At 43.2% G+C, this 20,114-nt stretch overlaps 1 protein-coding gene across 1 annotated transcript; it reads left to right on the plus strand.

The window, feature by feature from the left end:
• The first annotated feature begins 961 nt into the window (after positions 1-961).
• b4galt1l (DP-Gal:betaGlcNAc beta 1,4- galactosyltransferase, polypeptide 1, like) lies at positions 962-15,112 on the plus strand. Its single transcript, XM_076986704.1, has 6 exons — positions 962-2,262; positions 3,506-3,741; positions 8,297-8,484; positions 10,911-11,033; positions 11,644-11,748; positions 12,881-15,112. The coding sequence occupies exons 1-6, from the start codon at positions 1,992-1,994 to the stop codon at positions 13,014-13,016; spliced, it is 1,059 nt and encodes a 352-aa protein (XP_076842819.1). The 5' UTR covers positions 962-1,991; the 3' UTR covers positions 13,017-15,112.
• Positions 15,113-20,114: the final 5,002 nt, after the last annotated feature.

Raw genomic sequence — 20,114 nt, forward strand, 5'->3', positions numbered from 1 at the left:
TTTCATTAATTCCTTTTTCTTTTTTTTTTCTTTTTTTTTTTTTTTTTTACAGTTTTCCCATTTAATAATATGCAGAATTGTATTCATTTTTATACATTTAAAACGAATGTTTGTTTGGCATCCAAAATCTTAGAACTGAGAAGAATGATCAACTAAACATCAGACATAAAAGCGAACTAAATAATACAGCTTGGAGTGACTGTGTCAACATTAAGGTATACTGTATCATTTAAAAATCAGCCCGTATTACCATTTGCAACCACTGAGTGGCGTACAAAACCTGTTCACAAACTCTTAATCTCAGTTGCACACGACGCCCGTTATTTAAAACGGACGAGAGCGTTCTGCTCATATATAAAAGTAAAACAGGCTCACATATTTTCCTGCCTCTGCAAAGCTTGACCAGGGAAAGTAACAAAGCTTCTTTAAAACAACATATAGGAAATCGTATGTTTTGTTATTTATTTGTTTACTATGAATTGTTTACGCTTAACATGTACAAAAATAAAACTACATAACAACAAACAGGCAGCAAATCATGCAATGCTTTTGGAAACAGTAGAAACAAGATGCATGAAGGAAATCATCACGGGTTAGCAGAAAGCGAAAGAGTACATCAGACCTTGAATTAGTATCGGAGAAACTTGAGGTTGAGCGGGGTGGGTGGACGGATGGGTGGGGGCGTCGGCTGTACTGCAGTTGACTGCAGTTACCAAAATAAAAGTCTCGGTACTACTTCGAGCACTGAGACGTTCACAATAAATATATGAATCCACAAACACGTTGCGGTAACATTATTAAAGTTTCGTAAGATCATAATGTGATTTATAATTTATCTATATTTATAATTTATATATAATATTATGTGTATGTATGTATTATTGTTAGGCTCTAACATTATGTGCCACACGGATTGTGAGGGACTCTTATCGTACGGTTCCCTGCGTGAAGAGGCTGAGGTAGTTTCTGTCTGACGAACCTTCAGCTGCCGACCGTGTTCACGTTACGTGTGAAACTGCCACACAACTCTTCGTTTTTTTTTTGTTTTGGGGATGTTCTCGTAGACACAAATTAATTTATTTCACTTTCATTAAGGTTGGATACTACGACGTCCCGCCAACGAAGCTGGAAAATTCGTACCACGGTGGTCGGAAGGAAACTTAAAAAAAAAGTTTATCACAGGGAGTCGTCGGTTGCGCCGTCGGTTGCGCCGTCGGCCGTCGGTGGCGCCGCGTGCCCGTATCGTAGGGCACCGTAACCAAGTAGCCGCTTAGCTGCAGAGCGGATTAACGCAGTTAGCGGGCTAAGCTAGCGTTAGTCGGACTGTCCTGTCATCTAAAAAGCCTCACCTGAAACTTGTAACGTAACTTAGTTTTACCAAGCGGACACACAGCTGCCTTAAAACAAAACAAACTAGTTAGTCTTGAACATCTCGAGCCGTCATCATGGATCTTGGTCATTCAGGACAGGTCGGAACATCACTTGGCGTTATTTTCATGATGGTTTAGCTCAAACGGCTAGTCGGCTAGCTGGATAATAATAATAATAAAATAAGTTGGTTAGATAATTTAGCTGTTAAATGTTGAAGCAGGGTTGTTGGTAGATGGGAAGCTTCGTTGTGCTTGTTCCGCTAAGTTAGCTAGTCGACCCTAGCGAGCTTATTAACACGGAGTTTTTAACGTTACTGACACGCTGTGTGTAGTTTTATTAGTTTATTAAACTAGTTTATTAAAGTTACATCAGGAATAGCGGGTTGTTGGCTATTAAGTATCATTATAATGAGTGTAAGTAAATAGAGAGCGGACCTGTAGGTGAATAACTGCGCCTAGATACCTGTAACACGTACACTTTTGGTTTACACACATTAGCCATCTGCCTTATTTGGCAGGCTGAAGAAGATAGCTTGAAATAGTGAGTTTTAAACGTTTGTTTTTACAAGATACCTTGATTAGTTGGCCAGCTAGATCAAACTAGTCTTCATTATATTAAAAATGCGCGATTCAAGTGTGAATTTTAATTTTCTCCATAGGACGTGCACGTTGGTTGTGCTCCTGTGTTTCCTACATATATCTGTTACAGTCATTTATTATGTTAGATCGTTAGACTTGAGGCAAACGTTTGTACAGCACCAGCAAACGCACAACCAAAGGACACCAAACGTCGTCAGACAAGGCAGCGATGAGCCAAAGTTCATCTCCCTCTCAAACAGCACTGAGATCACGGAACCACTTGAAACGTGCCCTGATCCATCGCCTATACTTGGTAAGAGCCCTTGAGCCATTTGTAAATACACTCTTGTCTTTATTTGTTGTCCCCCAGAAGCAGAGATTCGTGGGAACATTGTGAACGACTTGTGCATAATGTGTCAAAGTTGGCCTTTTGTGTCAAAGTGGCATCCCCCCCCCCCCCCCCCCCCGAAATCCAGATAACTTTAAAATCCCAGTGTAGAGCCGTGGTAATGCTTTGATTAGTCTAAACCTGAGCCATGTTTGTAATTCTCATATCACAGGTTTAATCTGTATAAAGCATATTTTGCTTTAAATAATTGACATGGAGAGCCAGTCAGGGTGCCACAAACGAGCCCGGTTAATAAAACCCCACTCACTGCTATGCGTTGTTTTGTACACCAGTCTCATGTCCTAGTGCTGTCTTCATGTCATTAGATGTCGTGTTTATGCAGCTGTGCTCCCTGTGACTGATTTACCTTTCAAGTTCCTTTGGGGACGTTTTGTTTGTTGACAGTCTGAACTGATGTCCCGCGCTCGGTCCTTTTGGCAAATGTGAGGAGTTTTGGGTAGCAACAGGGTTTGCTGGACTTTTCATATAAAGTAATCGTTTCTGTTAAATCTAAATTAAAGCATAAATGTTTTATTCAGTGTTAAAAGAAGGGTAATCTAGGATAAGGCTGTTCACAATATAGGTGTTTCGGTCAGACATCAGAATGAAACATGTACCCTAGGGGTTGTGTGGTTGTAATGGTTGATACTGGATTCTGGGAGTTCTATTAATTTACTGCAATATAAAAATATGCTTAAATTCTTTGATACACTATATGAAAGTAATTTTACACACATCAGTCTAATATGTAAACTGACTAGCATGTGAACACACTTCAGTAAATTGATCTAAAATGTGTTATAACCCATGACTGAATCAGCAAAGTCTCGTACTAATAAAATCACACGTCAGTAACTTGGTGACGTCCCCAGACCTTTGTTTTCCCTGTTGTAATTAGAAAACGTCTGACTCCGTTTATGTCTAGTGTGGAATTACACCATTGGGTTTCGAGTGACCGTAATTAGGCAAAGCAGAGCATAATGGATCCAAAATGCAGAGTCAAAAAACTTGGTTAGACCGGTTTTGCGTTTGCCTTCAAAACTTTTGATTTCATTCGAGATCTTTTGTGACTGTTCCCAACCCCAGGATGTGAAGGTGATTGTTGAAAGCCTGTGGCCTGTGTTTAAATAGCCTAACCCTTGTTGCCATGCTCTCTGCACTGGTCTAGTGGGCCCCCTCCGTATAGAGTTCAACACCCCGGTCAGCCTGGAGGAGGTCAGAAACGAGAACCCACGTCTACGGGATGGAGGGCGGTACAAGCCCCAAGACTGCATCGCCTTGCAGAAAGTGGCCATCATCATCCCCTTCCGCAATAGAGACGAACACCTCAGGTTCTGGCTGTACTACCTGCACCCGATCCTGCAGAGGCAGCAGCTCGACTACGGAGTCTACATAATCAATCAGGTCAGTCCCTCCTCACGGCCGTACGCACCATCAGTTTCCTGCCGACGCTCCCACGCAGAGCCGCCTCCCTCGGAGTGGGTGATAAACAGGTGCCCTTTGGACCCAGTCACCGTCAGGGTTGTACGCGCGTACATCGCCCTCTGGAGCAACAAGCAATGGATTTGATTGGTTTTTTGACTGGAATTTTCAGTTCATGCTGCTAGACGTGCCATTTCTTTGACAAGATTGCAAAAAAAAACTATGTGTGTGTTTCTATTGTGGTTTCACATGAAGAGTTTGTTTAAACTTGAAACAGACACTTTTACAAAGTAGATAGAAAAACATCCACTAATATTTTTTTTATCCAGAATTTGTGATCCCTTCTTAAATGCTTTATTTATTTCTTCTGTCATAGTTATGTACCGTGTTTTGACTCATGTTTACATGCTCAAACAATGATGATAAACCTGTCATGATACCACATAAAACCAAGTTGTCACAATGGAGACTGACATGCCTTTTCCAGGACAGTGAAGCTCTCAACAGGTGAAATGTACACAAACAGATATTTTGTCAGATTTGTAAGATTCTTTCCATGCTATTGTACTTTTTTTCTTCCGATAAGCCCCCCATGTTACATGTTGAACCTGTCTGCTCCCCTTTGTCATATGGAATGCAAACAACTGCATAACCAGCCATGCAGGGACTTGTTGGCTTGGTGGTGATGTGGTCTGTGATCTGTAAATATACCACTGTGCTGTGGCCATAACTGCAAACAGGCTGTTTTTTTCAGATTAGACAGGTATTAAGACAGACGTTCCACATGCTTGACTCCATTGTTAATTTCTGGTTTGATCTGGGTAGGGTTTGAACTGCTCCAATGGTTGTGTAAATACACTGTCTCAGGGCTTTGTCCTGTGCCTGTGTTACTCTTAATGAATTGGAATTCAGTATCTGTGCGTAGTTACTAAACAATTGATCCGTATTTCAAGTGTGTCCCCCCCGTCTGTCACTTCGGAAAATGATTGCTTGCTGTAATGCAGTCGGCTAATCAAAATAGTTCAGCATAAAAAATGAATTTTAGTCCATTATGAAGTTTCCGTTGGATGGGGTTATATCCTGTGTGTAAACGTTATGATGATGTCACAGAGTGATGTCAGAACGCACCGACGCGGACACGCCACAGTGCCGCCACACAGCTGATAAAACTGGACAAACGATCACTTTCAGTGGTTCAGAGAGTAGCTTTAGTCTCTGCTCACTGAAGCGTGGCTGACGGTACGCGTTTGTTGTTGTCAAAATACGCAACAAATGTCAAGGAAGAAGACTAAATTATAGTACTGAATTAATACAAAACACCGCAAGTAGTTCATCATTGAGTGGTACATAACCAGATTTTGAAGGCAGTAGGACAAACGAATGGGAATCAGAAGTAAGTGTGTTTTAAATAGCAGTAAATATGGAAGTGCTTCTTTTCGGGTCCATAAACAAAATGTGCAGATCAAGGAGTTTTGTTGATGTAATATGCTGTATTGATGGATGATATTGACTGATCTGAAGTCAGCCAAACGTAGAAAGCAGAGTCCGGGCGGTCTGATGTACCTCTGAGTGGTCACTGCCTTGTTTTGAAGCTTTGTGAGGAGCAGTCCTACACCTGTTGGACAGGACAGCACAGGATCGACAGAACCAATTCTTTATCAATGCTAAAATACTCCCATTATTTATTTGATCACATCTGTCCGTGACTTGTGTGTTAACTACTTCCTGGTGATTTGCTGATCTTATCAGAAGCATTTCAGAACCAGGATAAACTAAATGTGTAATCTGACCTGCAGTTCCAGGTAATGAAGTGAAGATGATAATGTTAAACGTGTTCTTTTACACGGTGGTCTTTAGTATATCAAAATCGGAGTCCAGAGTCTGTTGTAGACGTATGCTGTTAAGTGATGGAAATGTGATCGATTGTGTTGATGTCCAGCCTGAAGTTCGAGAGAAACACGATATCCGAGACCCAGATTACACTTTACATAGTCCGAGACAAGCGGCCACCTCGGTTACATCGGGAGTGCCTTAACTAGCTCTTAAATATTTCAGTGTTCTCATTACACTGAAGGCCAAAACACAGAAACGGCTTAATCCTAAAACCACATGGCAGCAAATACTATAAACTGCCCTTTGTTTGCTTGCTTGCTTCAGGCTGAAGATCTGGGTTGTCGTGACTGCCAGCATGTACCGCGTTTTCTAGGCCTCCTTGGCCGAGCCGATAGCAGTTGTCGGGGAATTTGCCCAAATAAGGGGAAAGAGTGTAGCACCTCCGTCCTGCCCTACACTTCACTCTCCACAGGCTGGTTTTCCACGTCTGCTTTATTCTGTATTACGCCCTCAGCGGGGCTCCCGTGTGGGTCTGGAGCTGCGTTTAAACCCGGAGAACCGGCTCCGCGTGTCCCATCACGAGACCCGAGAGCCAGCTGTGGCCTCTCCAAGTTCTCCTGGGTCATCAACCCTTTTGCTCCATTTCTCTTCTCTGAGTGATGTCTTTACGTGCTGCTCTGCTCTCTAACGTTGTCTCTCGCTCTCTTTGCCGCCCCTCCTTTCCTCTCTGCACCCGCCCCCTCCTCGGCCCCGCCCCCCTCCCCACCTGCCTTCTTCTCCCTGACCAAACTGCCAGTGTTTTGCATGTGCGATGGCACCCGGCTCTCTAACAGCGGGGGGATGAGGAGAACATCTCCCTGCTCTTTCTCTGGGCATTCACGGGCGGCTTCAAAGGCTGCGTCTCGCTGCTGGTAATGTTGGCCTCTTGGTTCTTTTTCTTCTCTTTCTGTCTCTCTCTCTTTATCTAGTTCACCTTCTTTGTGTCGTACTCTTTCGTCTGTCTTATTTTTTACACTACAAAGTGGTGCCTCAATGACTCCTGTAAAAACATCCAGAACATTATTATTATTATTATGTATTCATTCATTTTTTAAAATTATGATTATTATTTACCTAACAGGATTCCCAATTATAAGAAAATCAAATTGGCATTGTGTCTAGTGCATACGACGCAGCTCCAAACTTTCAGAGATTTGCGTCCTCAGCTCAAGAGGAACAAGTCCTTCTTCATTTCGCCGTCTTAGTAAGCGTCAGGTGGGTGGATCATGGAAAGATGCTCCACAGTAAAAGAATCAAGGCTGATACCTGAGACTTGGGCCACTTAGTGCCATTTAAGCGCTCCGCCTGCATACATTAAGCAATCTGTAGCAAGGAGATCTGATCATCCTCTGTGAAGGCCCTTCTGAAAGCACAGCTCCATGCCTGGGGGAGGGGGTACGTATTTCGTTTCCCCTTGTGTTTAAAACATCCTTTCTGCCGTCTGCTTGGAGCGGAGAGTTAAGAGACCCCTCTGGGCCCCTCTTCTACAGTTATCAGCCAGAGTCATCTACGAACACCAACATCTCACTCTCCAAAACCAAGAAACCCTCGACTGCAGGACTCATGCTGGACTCTGGAGACCAAGAGACAGGGTGAATCTTTGAAGCACTAAGGGCCTTAATGAGAACCTGAGATGACCATGCTGCTCTCTGTATACGCTGTGTGGAAGTACCAGGCCAAGGGACAAACAAAAGATAAACCTGGCGGTCGCTACAAAAGCCCGGAATTCTTTAGACGCCGAACTGAACTCCTGAAAGAACCCCAAACTCTTGAAACAACCCCAAACTCCTGTTGTTGCTTTTGAACCCTAAACCCTCTTCGCCATAGAGACCCCAGCTAACCACAGTAAACCAATAAACAACTGAGCAGCTTAAATGATCTTTTCAGTGGGTAACGTTCTGTTTCATCTCCATTTTATGCTAATGGTATTTTGCATGGCTTGTAAAACAGGAACTTATCACCAATAAAGAATGAAGATACCAATGAAGAATCTAGAAAAACTAGAACAGAGACGGGATGGTTGGCAATGAGCCGAGTCACTAATGACATTTCATTCTGTTATATAGTGTTTTGTTTATTTTGATTATTTTTCTTAGAAATCCAGTTTGGAATTGACTGAATAATCCTAGCTGGTCTGGTGTCATCGGCAAGAAGCCTCAGACACTGGACACAATTATGTAATTAACTACAGAATGTCTATTTCAGCCATTTAATTGTATGACACACTTTTAAACATCAGGCATTGTTTGGCCAAATCCGTTTACACCCTCTAAGTATTTTATTTAATTCCATTTAATACTTCCTTATTGTTATGGTTATGTTGCAACCCAGAGATCCAGCAGTCTGGGTATTTTCCAGTGTGAGTGTAAAAAACACCCCCAAAAAACAGTGTTTTGTTTGCTTTCTTTTTAAAGCACTTCACACAAGTGGTTTTAGCCTGGTTTCTCTTGCAAACTCAAGGCTGCTTCTCACAAAATGAAATCTCTATTCCAAACAGTGAGTAGACACCCAAGGCCTCCTCTTTAGGCAACCGTGATTCCTGGCAGTGAAGTGTGGTCATGCTGTTCGTGTGCATGGCTGATAAGTGCTGTCTCCACCCCCCCACACCACCCCTCCACCCCCACCCTCCACCCTCCACCCTCGCCCCCTTTCCACCTGCTGGCAGGCTGGAGATGAAACGTTTAACCGGGCGAAGCTCCTCAACGTGGGCTACGCCGAGGCCCTAAAGGAGTACGACTACGAGTGCTTCGTCTTCAGCGACGTCGACCTCATCCCCATGGACGACCGCAACACCTACAAGTGCTTCAGCCAGCCCAGGCACCTGTCCGTGTCCATGGACAAGTTCGGCTTCAGGTAACGCACTCGTCTTTCACACGTAGAGGAAGCACATGTGACCTTTTCTACGTCGTCGTTCAACAGCATACAGGGCTTTTGTAATGCAATGTATGTTTTTTTTAGTATGTACAAACAGGTTGGACCACTCCCTTTAAAAAAAAAACCAAAAAAAAAAAAAACCTCTATTCATAGTTTCTGTGCACATATACACTCTGGCTATCACACACTCTCGGACTCTCACTCTCACGCTCTCACACTCACGCACACCCTTGTGGCATGCAGGGCTTCTAGTTCAGGGAGGTCATACGAGTCCCGGCTGCACATGTGTGTTTCCACTGTGCTCCCCTCCCCCAGAGCTTTTTGTTGCACTGAGGTGGCGACTGTTTCTTATCGTCCTCACGTCACCAAGGATTTGGTGCATGAAATGATTAACCTCGTGACTGTGACATGCGCAGACGTTTCAGCTGGGGCAAGATGATTGGTTGCAGTCTGTACATTTACACTTGGCCACTATCATGCATCCACTTTAATAAAAACACTAATAATAGTGAATTCAAAGTACGGTGCAATGCAAACAGGTAATACATTTGCACTCGCACTGACTGGCCAAACAGCAGATTAGATTCTGGTCTGGTGATAGTTTGCCCTTGGTCCTCTCCAGGGTTGGATGGGTTTCCACAAAAACTGCTCTAGAGTCAGGTGCTGGTGAAACTGCACACTTGTACAGTTTGGTGAGGTGACAACTTTGGTTTGATGAATAACCCCTCAGGGGGTGCTTTCAGACACGAGTCTGTGGTGTATTGATATATACACTACCTTTCTCGGAACCCAAGAATGGTGTACAATAAACACACAAGTAATGTTTTCACAGAATCTATTATTTAACCATGTTTTTTGTTTGTGTGTTTGTTTTTTTATCAGCACCTAGTAGATATTCTGATTACTTATTTTTAAAAGCTAGTGAATTACTTTATAAACAATTATAAAGACAGTGGCATTGACGTTGTTAGAATAATACTTGAGTTGAAATGTTTATATGCCAACTCTATTGACTAGTGTTATTGCTTTAAACACAAACTTTAAACTGTTCTCAAGTGATGCACACCTTTAATGCCCTGGGCACCTTTAATGCCCTGGGCACCTTTAATGCCCTGGGCACCTTTAGTGCCTTCAGCTTAATACATTACACACTTCATACAGTGCTCAGTTGCATTTCTGCAGCCCAGTCTAGCAGGAAGAAGTTAATACTGATCGACTTGAGTAGTACTGTTAGTCCCTTAGTTTTGCTTATGGAGGCCAAGAAGAAAAACTATGGGCAGAATCATGTTTTTGTTGTGTGAGCGGTCAAATATTTGCTTAGTCATAGAAAATGTGATTAATTGTGATTTATTCACATTTGATCACAGAAACATTAATGATATGATAATGAATGATAATGGCAGGCCACTCCAGTAAAATGTCCTTTTACGGAATGACCTTTTAATCTATTGTGCAAATTGTGTGCCTGTGTATGTGTCTGTGACTGTCTGTGTATGCATCTGTGTGTGTGTGTGTGTGTGTGTGTGTGTGTGTGTGTGTGTGTGTGTGTGTGTGTGTGTGTGTGTGTGTGTGTGTGTGTGTGTGTGTGTGTGTGTGTTCTTGGGAATAACTCCTGTCGATGGCACCGTTCTTTCTGTGGTGTTTTAAAAGCATCTGGATGTAATTTTCTAGGATTACCCACTACAAGGAGGTCTGGAGAAAGACGTTTGGGCACTTTCTCAAGAATCATGTGTGCTCTCGTTAGCTGCAAACGGGGACATGAGACCAAGTAGCCTGATTTTTGAATAGGCTGGAGAGAGCAGACCCATACAACAAATACTGAACTGTGTGTGTGTGTGTGGGACATTGCCTATCATAAATAAATGCATTTAGTTTGAATTTCACTCTCTCATTGTAATAAATGTGTTTCACTAGCATTTTGAAAAGGAAAAACGAATTTGTTTGGCAACAGGCGCTTTGATCTGAAAGCCTGTCGATCTGAAAGCCTGTCGATCTGAAAGCCTGTCGATCTGAAAGTGAGAGCATTCCCTTCAGGCGCCATGTGGCTTTGAACATGCTGTAATCTGCATGTTACATAAAGTTGGGTTTTATATGAGTTTTTACTATGCAACGTTTGGGAATGCAACAAGCTGAAAGTTGTATAAATGTTCTTGTTTGTCTTTGATCCAAGTGATTGAGACACCTGCCATAACGTTGATTGTTGTGTCTCTCGTCTCATGTCGGGTAACCCTTTCCCCTCCTGACATACAATTCCACACCCTATATCAGATCTGTGATGTATGATCATACACTTTGTACCACAGTTTGCGATGAACCTCATGCTGTTCCGTGTAACTACAGCCGATCTCACTGAGCACTTGAAGTCCAGCCGTCACTCGCAGTAAAACTCCTTCCTGTTGTTGCAGGTTGCCATATAACCAGTATTTTGGTGGCGTGTCCTCCATGAGCAAGAACCAGTTTTTGAAGATCAATGGCTTCCCAAACAACTACTGGGGCTGGGGCGGAGAGGACGACGATATCTACAACAGGTTGGAAGATTAGCATCATACTTGTATGACTATTGTACCTTCACTTAAGTCACACTGTACTCACAACTGCCTACTACATACTGTAGGCTGCATACCACACTCAGTACATACGTTACATACTGATACGGGACACAGTCTGTATTTCCAGAATTCTGCTTTCTTGATCAGCGGAAGAACGTCATCATTGTTTCGTTATTTTGTTCACTAAGTCAGTTGTGGTGTAGAAGTGTTTTGTGTGAGCACTGAGATGTTTGTCAAAGAGGGACAAAATTGGCCTCACGTATAAAAGAACATTAACGTTATTTACAGAGAGTGTGGCCTTACGCCAATCAGACGGCCTCTTTTCACCCTGTTTTTGTTCACATGCTGTATCCTTCCAACTGGACTCTTTCACCAGTCGAAGTCGGCTCCAAATTGAACTGAAAGTTTATCAGGGAGTATTTCTTTGCTGGCCAGAAGTCAGTGGTGTTTAAAATTAACTTCCTGATGCTTTGGAAGTACACACACGGCGTATTGCCGTCAGTTACAATTAATCAGCCTTGTGTTTATCAGCGTGCGCAGAGCAGGACAGTGTGTCCCGAAACAAAACGTGTGTTGGACGTTCCCGCAGGCTGAGCTCCAAAGGAATGTCCATATCGAGGCCGAGCGGAGTGATTGGGAAATGCAGGATGATTCGTCACGAGCGGGACAAGCAGAATGACCCAAATCCCCAGAGGTATGCCCGTCCAGCACCTGCGTCTCACACTCCTGCATTCTCACCTGACACGCAGTAATCGCTCGGAGGTAACACGTAAGCCCCGCCCCTGTGTGCCGTATGTGGTACATCACAGTGGTTTAGCATATGAATAAACTAAAGCAAAGAATATGTATCCTGTATGTGTTTCAGGCTACGTTGGTTGTCGCGCCGTAATTTGTTTTGATTTCATTTGTTCTGTAATAAATCTGCCATCACATATCGACTGATGTGTAATGTGGAAATACCGCCTGTCATTTTGTTCAGGGCTCCTCCTCACTGTCTGATGAGGGAACCTGAACGCCCGATTTGCGCTCACCTCAATGGCAGAATTGTTGCGTGTTTTAAATTGTACTAATTGTAAAACAGTTGAAAATAGAATTCTACCAGGTTTCTACTGTTCTACCTTTTAGTCGTGCGGCTAGAATATCTGTTGCTATGCAGAAAGTTCGTAGCTATGCGTTCGTTCTACCTAGGATGAATTCTGTGATAAGAGCGTATGCTAAATGCCGTAAATGTAAATGTTCTGTCCAAGCGACCGCCGTTAGCCGAACATGTGGCTCTTGACGAGCTTCACAAATGGCGTTAATGGGTCTGCGAGCCTCATGGTCTGCCTCTACGTGCAAATATCTGTAATGGGGAAGCCAAAATGGAAACGTGCGTTATCGTTTGGAGTAAGTGCTGGACTGGCGTGGCAGTCTGCCCTGTGGAGAGGGTACTGCTCGCATTAATAGAGAAGCTGGCTATAAATATCGAGAGGCCAGTTTCGCTGTTTTAAACATGCCAATGCAGTCAGAGGGCAATCTGCCTTACCCCACCAGCAGTGTGTGTGTGTGTGTGTGTGTGTGTGTGTGTGTGTGTGTGTGTGTGTGTGTGTTCTAGACGTTGTGTCCACATGGCCCAGAATGAACTTCATCTTGTTTTAATTCCACTTCAGAACAACACAAACATCAAAGAGACACTTGCTGCCAGTTTAACTACACCCTTCGTAATGCTTTAGTCACAGACGCATGTTTCTTAGGGGCATTGTAAAAACGAACGGACAAACAAACTAAAGGGTAAATAAAGAGACCTGTAAGTGGCACCTGTGTTAATGCCTCATTTCCTGTCTCAGGTTTGACCGGATCGCTCACACCAGGGACACCATGCACAAAGACGGCATCAACTCCTTATCCTACAAAGTAGTGAAAGTGGAGAAGGACAAGCTGTTCACCAAGATCACCGTGAACATTGGCAAAGCACCACGCTGATGCTCATAAAAGAAATACAATTGGGAGGGGCAGAGTGAGTGGGAGGGGCAGAGTGAGTGGGAGGGGCAGAGTGAGTGGGAGGGGTAGAGGAGTGGGAGGGGCAGAGAAGGTGGCCGCCCACCATCAAGACTGGATGCAGTAACCAAATGACGTGCCTTGATCTTATCATTCATTTTAAGTCAGTTTTTTTTCGTCACATGCTTCTATTTTTTCAAGGTGAATTATATTTTTTAAAGACATTTTAAAAAAAGATATAGTACTTTTAAAAATTCTTGCCATCTTTGCACAAGTGATGAACCAAGATGGGGGAGGATGTGTGAATCTTTTGTGGAGAAGAGTTTTAAGTATGCTGAACCTAGAGGAAAGGGGGTGTGTGTGTGTGTGTGTGTGTGTGTGTGTGTGTGTGTGTGTGTGTGTGTGTGTGTGTGTGTGTGTGTGTGTGTGTGTGTGTGTGTGTGTGTGTGTGTGTGTGTGTGTGTGTGTGTGTGTGTGTGTGAATACACCCAATTGTTTCCTCAAAAACTTATGTGCTACCAAACTTCCCACTATCTGCCTTACAGACTGCTGTTAACGCGCGAGCGTCTCTTAAAACAGCTATCTGACGACGCTGAAGGTAATTGCTGTCTAAGCTGTCTACCCCCATATCTGGATGTGGGAGCAGTGTAGGCAGTGTGTGTCCTTTTTGACACACTTCCTTGACGCTGCCTTATTTCGAGACTTTCCCTGAGGCTCTGAACACGTGGACTGATACGGGTTTGATCGTGGACCCGAGACGACACGGACTCCTCGCCCGTACGGGTCAGAACCCGGCTTGGGCTCAGTGGTGTGCCTTCTAAAGACTGTTCAGGAACTAAACTTGGAAGCATTACCACCCTGTCACCTTTTAAATAGTTTTTATAAGCGTCAGAATGTGTGTGTTTGAGCTCCAGCAGCGTTATGCTCAGCTGTGAATGTTTTTGAAATGTTTCCTACACATGTAATAGAAACCAAAGCAGACATCACTGTGGTTCAAGGCCTACCCCCCACACACACAGATTTAATTCTAGTCTTTGGTTTAAAGCATTTTAATGGAACATCTATGTCTCAGACTGCAATAGGCAGTTTCTATATAACAGAGAGTTCCTTTGTAAGCCTTGAAAATGTCTTTACTTGTCATGATGGCTGACCTGTAAGAAAGCACATATGCAGTTTGATGTTACAATGTAGTGGGGGATCAAAGCCATTGAGATTTTGACTGGACTGAGTTTATCACTAATTTAAATGTCATTATCTCATTATACTTGCTGGTTTGTCTTCAAATGGCCTTCTAAACTTTTTTTGTATGTGTATTTTATTTATGTTTTTCATACTGCTCCTCAACCAGATCTCAATTTCTTTGCTGTTTGCAAACAATTCCCCCTCAACAGATAAAAGTACCAGTTAGTCTCTGAATGGCTGATCCATCTGTCAGCTGAGGTCTTTTCAGGGTGCGGGCTGTGTTCTGGTCCACAACGTTGAAGTGGCATGGCCAGGCACGGGGTTCTGTTTGGTTCTGTTCATCCTCCTTGTGTCATGTTCGCACACATTCTTCCTGTCTTTACTGTGAAACTTCCAGAATACCATTGCTCATCTCGCATGTATGCTACCCTTCTCTGCTTTGCATGGCCAGTTTCTTCGTAGCCCTTAAAATGCCCATCACTCCACGCCTTGCACAGAAATGCAGAATCAGCCATCTGCTTTGAGTTGTAAAACGCCTCACTGAAGAGCAGAACCCCCCCCCCCCCTCCTCCTCTCTTCAGATGTTTACCTGCTGCCAGGTTGGACATCTGTGGGGCCTTTGATCACACAGCCAGCACGTTTGTTTCAGGGTGTTCTTTTATCCTCTCTCATGTTGCAGTGATACCTGCCCTGTCTGCAGAGCTTTAATCATCTCCGTCACCAATCAAACGGGGTTATTGCGCTTCTGTTTTTCGTCTTTCACAGACACGAAGATGTTGGTTGTTTTATTTGTTGTTTCTTTTGAAGTTTTGGTTTCCGAAGCCTGTTATCATATTGTAATGCTGAAGATGAATCTGATCGCGATTTTAAATGATTAAATTTCTTTTTGATTTAATTTATCCCTGTTAGAAGATTCCATGTTTATTTTTCTGATGCTTTGTTTTTGAAGAAGTCCATTATTTTTGACTGCTAGACACTTTATGGTAAATATAGGTACTGTATTGTTGTTGTTTAGTCCTCCAATTTATTGCAAAATCTAAACACGTGTCCGTCAGACATGGTTGCATTAATGGAAACTTCTTGTCAAATATGAACACAATTTGTATGAAGTCTCCCTGTTTGAAACCTCAAGTGTCTTTTAGGGATGTGTGCAGGCTGAAAATCAGGTTTGAACATGTTTGGGCAAGAGTTCAGTCACAACATACCCCCACACACATGCACCACACACCCTAAAATGATAGAGGTAGTGCTCTGTAAACAGTGTGAACACATTAAAAGTAGTGTAATGTGATAAGATTTCCATAAATGGATCACTAAAGTTGGATTATTTTTTTTAGCTTTTATGTTACAAAGCTTAAGGATAGTGAAATAATGCTTCTGTCTACAAGTGTTCCAAGATTCGTAACATTTAGGTCGACCAGCATATTTACTGTTGCCAGTTATCATGTTACAAGTGACTGGTTCTTCTTCATGCTTTTACATAATTGAATTGCATCAACTGTATAGTGGTCCTTTAAGCAGTTCACACATTCCTAAGATGCTATTGTTATACACAAAAAAACAAAGACTCGGTTACAGTTAATACCCTTCCACCCCCCAACCAAGACCCATCGGCTTTTCTTGGTTTCCATTGGTTTCTTGGTTTCATGAATAAGTCCCACCCATCCTGTGCTAACTCGTGTAACAAATGGTAAACTTTCCTGTAGTATCTCTTGTAAATATCCTTGATATATCTTTGATCCTTTATGAGTGTGGTGCAGGATTTTACCTCAAAGGTGTCCAAATATTTATCCAGGAAGGTCTTTGCACATACCACAAAGGTTAGAGAATACCAACTCCTGAACTCATTTTGTGTACAAAAGAGAAATGTACACTTGGCTTGGTCTAACTGTTAAATTGGGTAGTGTCTAAAGCACATATATGAACTACTGAAGCTACGAAAAGAGTCTATTTGTCTCGTGAATACACACATTCTTGCTGGTGGTGAGGTCTTGCATGGAAATGCTCTTTCTCATGATCAGCAGCATGTTATCTCCACCAGATTAACATCAGGCTTCTAGCCTTGGTGAGATTGAATTGGTTCTCAGCGTTATCAGTTCCACAGTGAACATTCAGGACCTGTATTTCCAGCTTCTTAAAGACAGGCTGGAAAAAAAAAACTTCTAAAAGCAGTTTCCTGATTTTCTTCCAGGCTTTCTGGGCTGTGTGGTAATGATAAACTGCTTCTGATGCAGCCTTCTAAATGTCTGATTTTTTCCCCAAACGTTAACCCCTGGGCTTTGACAGGAATAATGAATACTTGCATGAATTGAGTTATAGATCAGAAGCTTAGAAATTTGTATTTTATATTTTACTAGAGATTATATCTATCTAGAGATGATATCTAACTCTGGAAAATGTTCTATGAGTGAGTTATGGAAACCCTGTCCATATTTAGTAAAATCATACTTTTAATCATATTTCACATAGCACATTGCTGTGCTACCTTCAAGAAGCTCTCCCTGATTAAATGTGGGTTGTCTGGGTCTCTAAAATGCGAGCTTTATGGCAGGTCTCCGACTAGGACACTCCTGGGACTCAGTAAGGTGTCTCACACCAGCGAAAAACAAACAGGAGATTTTGAGCTTGCTGAATGGCACAGTGACCTTTAACACTTGCAGGATGCAGGTCATTTAGGGAGCCAAAGTCCGGAAGCATCGGAGACCCACATGGCTGTAATCTGGTTCAAGAAAAAGGTCTGAACAAAGGAACAGAGAGAACATGGCCAAATCTAGAGTTTACCACTGAGCTCAATGGAAGCCTCAGGAGACCAAATGTTTCCTGTTTCCTAAATGTTTCCTGCTTTTTATATTATATACATGTACTGTACATTGACTTGTTTGTTCCAAATGTTGAAGAAGAAGGGATGAAGACGCTTCTTCCATCTTGAAATATTGGCACAGTTTTACTGCACCTTTTAGCAACCCACCCAAGCACAGGGCTTCTGTGATATATAAATATTATGTGACTGCTGCAGAGTGAAATATATTGCAGGCGTGAAGGTGGAACAGAACTAAGTTTGGGCGGTCAGAATATCCCGTAACGGTACTTGTCGATGACTTTGACGATAGAAGGACCTGACAGTCGTATTTCGGTGCGCTGTCATCTGTAAGAGTCCACTGGCAGTCTGAAGTCCTTCTCTGGTCAGTCGGCTGCTTAGCCTGGCCGCGGTGAGCCGCCTTCCTGCTGTTCTCAGCACAGCTGCGGCCCCAGCGGCTCGGGGAGGATCCGCCAGACTCGTAAAGACTAACGGGAAACCGGGGGGAAGCCAGTTTGCTGCGAGACATCTGTTTGTGTTTTTCGAGCTCAGAGAATGGCCTGAGAAGGCCTTTATTAATATGTGTTACATGTGTTTTCATTTTTTAAATATATATATAGCTTATTATTTTGCTAGTTTCTATTTTTATATTTTGTTTTGTGTTATTTAAATTGTTTACTGTTTTGTTCATTTAAATGCTAGCCTTATGACTTAATAACATGAATACAGTATAATTAATTTGGATAGGATAGCTACATCATGCAATAAATCTGTATTATATAAACATAACTATAATGCAAATTATACATCCACTGGATGGATGGATAGATACATGGATTGAGTTGGCAAGCTGAAGGGAGCAGAAAAGACAGGTGTGTGTGTGTGTGTGTGCGTGTGTGTGTGTGTGTTTGCGTGTGTGTGTGCGAGCGTGCGTGTGTGTGCAGGGCCGAAGTGGGCCCATTTTTCAGCCCGGAAGTTTCATGCCCAAATCCGGCCCAAAATTATTTTCCACTTTCAATCCTCCCGAATCTCCCGGTTAACCACTCTGGCTGTGTGTGTGTGTGTGTGGAAAGGGTGATGGTGCCTCTCCGAAGATCCTAGAGGAAGGAGGATCTTAGAACGAGCAAAGTTTTTACATTCTGAGCAAATCTGGGTGTGTACATGCCTGACAAGCATTGACATTATAGTCACAAAAAGAGAGTGACCTTTGCAGTAGGTTTTATGGCCATCTTAATGACACAGCAAACAGATTATTCCCCAACTATTGTTTAAGCTACGCCTATGACAAATCTGAGTTGGCAAAGATATCCTTTAATGTTCAGGTTTCTCATGGTAACCACGTTCACCAGTTCTCCTGGGATGAGAGGTTGCTTTCCCTGCCCTCACTCTCCCAGGACCCTAACAATCTGACGTGTTTTTTTCCGTTTTAAGATAAATGCCCCTGCCTCCATTCTTACCCCATTCTTAGAAGTTATCAGTCTGCCACCTCAAGCGTGCCAGCTAACAGCTGTTGTAATCTGAGTTCTCATCTTTCAGCTTAAACGTCACACATTCATTCAACTACAGAATGTATTCTGTTTTATCTCTTCAAGTGAGTGGTGGCTTGAGATTCTTAGCAAGTATGTTTTAGATTAGAATCAACTTTATTATCATTGCCATTGTCACAAGTACACAGCAACGAAATGGACTTCCTCTAAGGCCCACAGTGTACAGCGCCGCGATCCCAGAGGGGCCGCTGTGTCAGAAACGCACTGCCTTTATGGTGTGTGTGTGTGTGTAGCGTTACAGTGTTCTTGCTACTGCTGTGTTTTTTTTTAAGTGAAAAGGGCTCTTAAATTCAAATGAGGTCTCAAGGACCTGGATCAGGTTTTGCCCGTGACACCTTGATGAATGTGAGTGGGAAATCACTACACAGTTATGGGGAGCCAGGTCTCTTATTGCTGACACCACTGATATTTATACGGCCAGCTGGTTTCCTGTCATAAAATTAAGTTGATCGCTCTTTTTTCAGGGGAGCAGATGGATATATAGGGTCTGTAAAGTGGCCAGTCAATCTTGAAAGAGAGGGAGGAGAAGAGAGATGTATCAAGACTAGAAATGACGCTTCAAATCCTTTCCAGTTTTTTTTTTTACTTTATTCGTGGCTGATCTGTGGCACTGTTCCATGCGGTGTAGTTAAAGCCGGTCTGGAATATTTATGACGTGCACTACAGCGGGACAGGAGCCGTGTCGCGGCTCTCTCCGCATTGCTGAAGCTTCTGCAGGGCTTTTCTCCTCGTCTGCCGGAGCGCTTAGCTAATGCTCGCCTCCCGCCGCCGCTGTTTACTTTGGCTGCTGGTGCTCGGGGCCGCAACCTTGGGGCTGCCAGGGTCCCTCCAGGCACGTGGACGCACGCTCATGGCATAAGCAGACAGACGGAGGAGAGAGAGAGAAAGGAGAGACAATCCTCGCTCAGCTTCTCTGATTTAGGAATCTGCTTTTTCCATTCTTATGAATTTGACTGCATGTGAGAAGATCACATGACCTTTGGCTGTGATTCTAGAGTCTTGCTTTGATTCTAGATTCTCGTTTGTGACATCACCATATCTGACCTTCTTCTCTGACCTCTATAAAAATAAATTTGATTTGATCTGATTTGTAATAAGCATCGTGAGCACCTTCTTATCTTGGCCAAATGTTCCAGATGCATCATCTTCATTGCTACTATGCAGAGCTGTAGTGACTGGCGGTCCCTGTATAATAAGAGACTGCCTAACTTTTGTTTACTAGCCTTGCCATGGTAATGCTTTTAGGGGATGGAAGGCATGATGATGTGTGCTGTAAAGGTGTTTACTACCAATGTAAACAAGGCAGCATCGCTCGATTTCACTGTAATTCATCCTGTTCCTGGAACGTTACACAGCAAAATTAATGTTTGGAGAGCTCTGGCAGTTGTGTAATCCCCTGCTGACTGGTTCAGGCAAGACTGTGCCCTCTGGCACCACTGTCTCCTTGCCACGTTGATTTCTTTCCATCTAAACCAATCAGGAGGAGAGGCGTCACGCCCCACTCCATGGTGGAGCCCTTAAAGGAACACCATGCGGTGGTGACCCCATCACCCGCTG

The sequence above is a fragment of the Brachyhypopomus gauderio genome, chromosome 2, assembly GCF_052324685.1.
Source record: "Brachyhypopomus gauderio isolate BG-103 chromosome 2, BGAUD_0.2, whole genome shotgun sequence".
NCBI classification, from domain to species: domain Eukaryota; kingdom Metazoa; phylum Chordata; class Actinopteri; order Gymnotiformes; family Hypopomidae; genus Brachyhypopomus; species Brachyhypopomus gauderio.

Bases quoted from the DNA above. Each gene is read 5' to 3' on its own strand.
- b4galt1l (XM_076986704.1), top strand. From the start codon at position 1,992: ATGCGCGATTCAAGTGTGAATTTTAATTTTCTCCATAGGACGTGCACG. The intron at 2,263-3,505 runs GTAAGAGCCCTT...GCACTGGTCTAG, and splicing joins TGATCCATCGCCTATACTTG to TGGGCCCCCTCCGTATAGAG. The intron at 11,749-12,880 runs GTATGCCCGTCC...TTCCTGTCTCAG, and splicing joins AATGACCCAAATCCCCAGAG to GTTTGACCGGATCGCTCACA.